General features: G+C 43.3%; 1 protein-coding gene across 3 annotated transcripts in view; it reads right to left on the bottom strand.

The window, feature by feature from the left end:
- The window catches only part of TCEANC2 (transcription elongation factor A N-terminal and central domain containing 2), a 37,685-nt gene that overhangs the window by 32,406 nt on the left and 910 nt on the right, over positions 1-4,369 (bottom strand). The window contains exon 3 of one of the 3 annotated variants that reach the window (XM_060139989.1): positions 3,628-3,771. In XM_060139989.1, the coding sequence (XP_059995972.1) occupies positions 3,628-3,729 (102 nt within the window). In that variant the 5' untranslated portion in view covers positions 3,730-3,771. Of the gene's footprint in view, positions 1-3,492; positions 3,772-4,369 lie in introns of those variants that run through there. The other 2 variants (XM_060139991.1, XM_060139990.1) reach the window with 2 other exon arrangements.

A 4,369-nucleotide genomic window follows, 5' to 3' on the forward strand; every position in this document is an offset into this window, starting at 1 on the left:
AGTGCTACAACAGATATTTGAACCAAGTGCCAAGAGAGTATCGAAGAGGGAAAGATTAATTCCCCACAAAGGACCCAGGAAGCATTTCATCATTCACTTATTTAACAAATATTTATTGACCACTTAGTATGTGCCAAGCACTGTGACAGGTCCAAGGATGGAGAGGTAAATGAAATGCCCAAGGTCCCTGTACTCATGAAACAATCTAAGATTCACTTGAGCGGGATGACAAATGGGTAGGAATTCACTCTGTAAAAGATGCAGGAAAGGGGACCAACATCAAGTCAAAGCCCTGGAGACATGAAAGAGAATAGCTTAGATAGAGAAGAGCAGGAAATGGGGTGTGGCTGGAATGCATTCCCGTGCACGGGGAGCTATAAGAGATGAGGTGAGATGGCACCTCAGACAGAACAGAATAGAAAGGGTCTCACATGCCATGCCAAGGCTTTTAGAGTTTAATTCATTTGGTCATTCAGCATGCCGCAGGGTGCAGCCAAAAACCAAAAACTAACCATTTCGTCATTCAGAAAAATGCACCATGGTCTTCTATATGCCAAGCCCCATGCCAGCTACTGGGGCCACAAAACCAATAAAACATAGTCTTTCAAGAAGCTGAGAGTGTAGCGGGACACGGGCATGTAAAGAAACACTTATTATATGGCACAAGTAAGTGCGATGGTAGAGGCATGTTAAGATATAGGGATGGCTTAGAGAAGGGAGAGATTAGATTGGCTCTGTATCTGGGGGACAGAGGGTGGTTAGGAAAGACCTTATAGCAGAGGAAACTCTTGACTAGGTCATGCGAACAAAGGATTTCATAAAGTAGCTGATAACAGCAAACACTTACATAGTATTTAGTATGTGCCAGGCTCTGTTCCAAGCACTTTACATACATCGACTCACTCAAACTTCATAACTACCTTATAAAATAGATATTATTATTAATCCCATTTTATAGATGAGGAAAGACACAGAGAGGTTAACTTGTCCAAGGTCACACAGGTAGTTTAAGTGGCAGAGCCAGGATTTTAACACAGATAGTTTGGCTCGAGTCTGTGTTCTTAATTACTATACTATATTGCCTCCAAGACAAGAGAAAAAAGCCGTTCAAGGCAAACAGGACAGCATAAGCAAAGGTACAGAGGTATGACAGAACACAACATCTTTGGGAAATTGTGAGTGGTTGACACTGGATGGAATGTAAATAAGAAGAGCAGCAGGGCAAGCAGGTACCAGGTCACAAGAGGGCCTTGGGTACCACGTAAAGAAATGTCTTTATCAAAAGGTAATTTGAAACCACTAAGGGAAGTGGTTTCCTCAGGCAGGGAGGTGACCTGAGTAGATTTTCTTTTTTTTTTTAAAGACTTATTTCTCTGGCGTAAGTGTGGAGGCTGGAATGACAGGGGATGCCAAGGGCACAGAGACAAGTTAACAGACCATGGCACTGGTCTAAATTCAACAAGATTTTTTTTTAAAATAAATTTACTTATTTATTTATTTTTGGCTGAGTTGGGTCTTTGTTGCTGCACAAGGGCTTCCTCTAGTTGAGGCAAGCGGGGGCTACTCTTGGTTGCGGTGCGTGGGCTGCTCATTGCTGTGGCTTCTCTTGTTGCGGAGCACAGGCTCTAAGTGTGCGGGCTTCAGTAGTTGTGGCCCGCAGGCTCTAGAGCGCAGGCTCAGTAGTTGTGGCGCACAGGCTTAGTTGCTCCGCGACATGCAGGACCTTCCCGGACCAGGGCTCGAACCCATGTCCCCTGCATTGGCAGGCGCATTCTTAACCACTGCGCCACCAGGAAAGCCCTCAACAAGATTTTGAATTTAAAGTGGGAGATGTTAAGGGCAAAAAGGATTTTTAGGAGACAGAATTGAAAACTAGATATAAGAGAGAAGAATTAAGGATCGTTTCTAAGTTTCTAGTTCCAGTTTCTTGGTATATGGATATAAAATAAATACAGGAGAATAAAAAACAGGTTTGGAAGAAAAACTATTGCATTTAAAGAGAATGTTATTCCATATGCCTATTGTTTATTCTAATTCCATAATCTTCACTTGGCTCATCATCACACACAGTGATTCTCAACTGGGGCCCACGTGGGGACACAAAGGGCAGAAGGGTCAGGTGAAGGTATATTAGAATCTGGGTATTTGTAATGTGAGTGTACATGTAGTTCAATTACTACCATCCTCTTTTTCTTCCAGACAGTCTGATATCACAATCCTGCCCACCACCATCCCTCACTGAGAATCACTACTGTGTACAGTTATCCATGGATACCCTGACAAACAGTTGAAAACCTTGAATGTGTTCCAGGAAGTCACAAAACTGCAAAACTAGGAGAGATTTTGAAGACCATCTAGAGCTCAGTAGGTCTCAACCAAGGGGTACTTGTAAATATGTAGGGCATTTTTGGTCATCACAATGGGACATTGCTACTGACATTTACTGTCTGAGTGCCAGGCATGTTAAATTTTGTGCAACTCACAGGACAGTTCCAAATGATGAACAATTATCTTGCCTCAAAGGACAACAGTGTTCCTTTGAAGAAACACTGCTATAGGTCAAACACTACATTTTCTAGATGAGGACAAAGTGAGATCCCAGAGAAGGAAATGACTTACTAAAGATCACACAGCTGCACAGTAGGGCCTAGAACCCAGGGCTTTTGTTTATACTCCCCTTTACTGGTTTCTAATCTGGGTCTGGTAAGCCTGTGGCACATCTAGAAGAGAAATCCAACTGAGCATATCAGTCAAGTACTCAGGAGGCCACCTTGTTATCACAGTCCTTTGTACATTTTCTCTAGCCCCAGATCTCACTCTCACCTTCAGAGATCTAGTCTAGAGGTGCAAGTTTGGCAGTCAGCAGCATGGGAAGCCTTAAGATGAATAAAATCACCCTGGCCAAACACATAAAATGTGACAAAGCTCTGGGGAGCACAAACATTAGTAGTCTAGTTGAGAAAATAGGAAGCAATAAAGGGAACCGAAAAGAAAAAGTCAGTAATGTAGGAGGGGAGGTTCAAGAAGACAAAGGGAACTCATTACAAACGGTTTTTTGTTTGTTTTTAGTGAAGTAATAATTACCACTAATTGGGTACTTATATCCACTGATTCAGTGTTGGTTGTCTATCCTGTATCTATTCCTTGCTTCTTCCTTGCTAACAGAAATCAGACAGTTTGAGGTTGCAAAGAGTCTATTTTAACAGTCTCTCTTCCAATCTCAGCTGTCGCTGTAAAGGCCACGTGATACGGTTCTGGTCAAGAGGATATGAGGGTATGGTATCATCACCCAATCTTACTGAGTTTGTACAGGGAACACAAAATCATATTTGGTACTTTAACATTCCATTTAATAGACAAGAAAATTTTGCAAAAGAATAATAACTTAGGGGGCTTATCCTACCAGCTAGCAAAATATACCACAAAGCCAAAGTAATTAGAAGAGTGTAACATAGCGCAGGAATTGATAAACAGGGTATGACGGAAACAAACCTGGAGTGGTCAGGAACACTCTGGGGAGGACGCACAGAAATAGGTAATTCATAGGTCTTCCATAGTAGAATTCCTCCAGACCTCCTGCTATCACAGTCCTTTGCACATTTTCTCCACTCCCAGATCCCCTCTCACCTTCAGAGATTCAATCGTGGCCTGCTTGTAAATCTTTCCTCCAGGAGCTTTCTTCTGAGGACTATTCTGGATTCTGGGTGTTCGAAGGACGAATTTATCCATTGCTAGGGGACTCCAACTACCTTCACGTGTTTGCACCGTGTTCTGCTCAAGAAAGAGGGCAGGTTCTAAAACGTCATCAAAGCTTCTGTGATGTGTGTTCCCTAAAGTGACACAATTGGGTTCTACACACTCTGGAAGCATTCCTGAATTATTAGGACTCTTGGGTGAAATTCACAGGAAGATTTCCTCCTGAAAAAGAAACATCTTCCTAAAAACTGAAAACTGTATACAATGATGGGTCTACTTCCTGAATTAGGAGGTATCTAGCTTTCAGAAGTGCACACCGTAGAGGGGCTTCCAATACTGGGCCAAGGCGTTGAACCTGGTGACTTCTAAAGCCTCTTCCAACTTAGGTTGGGTTGTGGCAGGGTTAGAGTTCCCCCGGGTTCAATGAAGCTGTCTTAATTACCGCACCATAGCCACAACCCCAAGGGTTCCCCTAGTAACCAATAACCAACAACCTCCTCCAGATCTCAGCAACCAGTCATCTCCAGGAACTACTCCGTGGTCAAAGGACCCTAACCACGACTGTCTTGCTCTGATCCCAGAGCAAAGGGAACCACCACCTTCCTCTGCCCTCAGCACTCAGGAGCCCAGGAAGGGGAAGCCTAACAACGATGTCATGTGAGATGAGACCCAC

Source organism: Lagenorhynchus albirostris, chromosome 2, assembly GCF_949774975.1.
Source record: "Lagenorhynchus albirostris chromosome 2, mLagAlb1.1, whole genome shotgun sequence".
Taxonomy (NCBI): Eukaryota; Metazoa; Chordata; class Mammalia; order Artiodactyla; family Delphinidae; genus Lagenorhynchus; species Lagenorhynchus albirostris.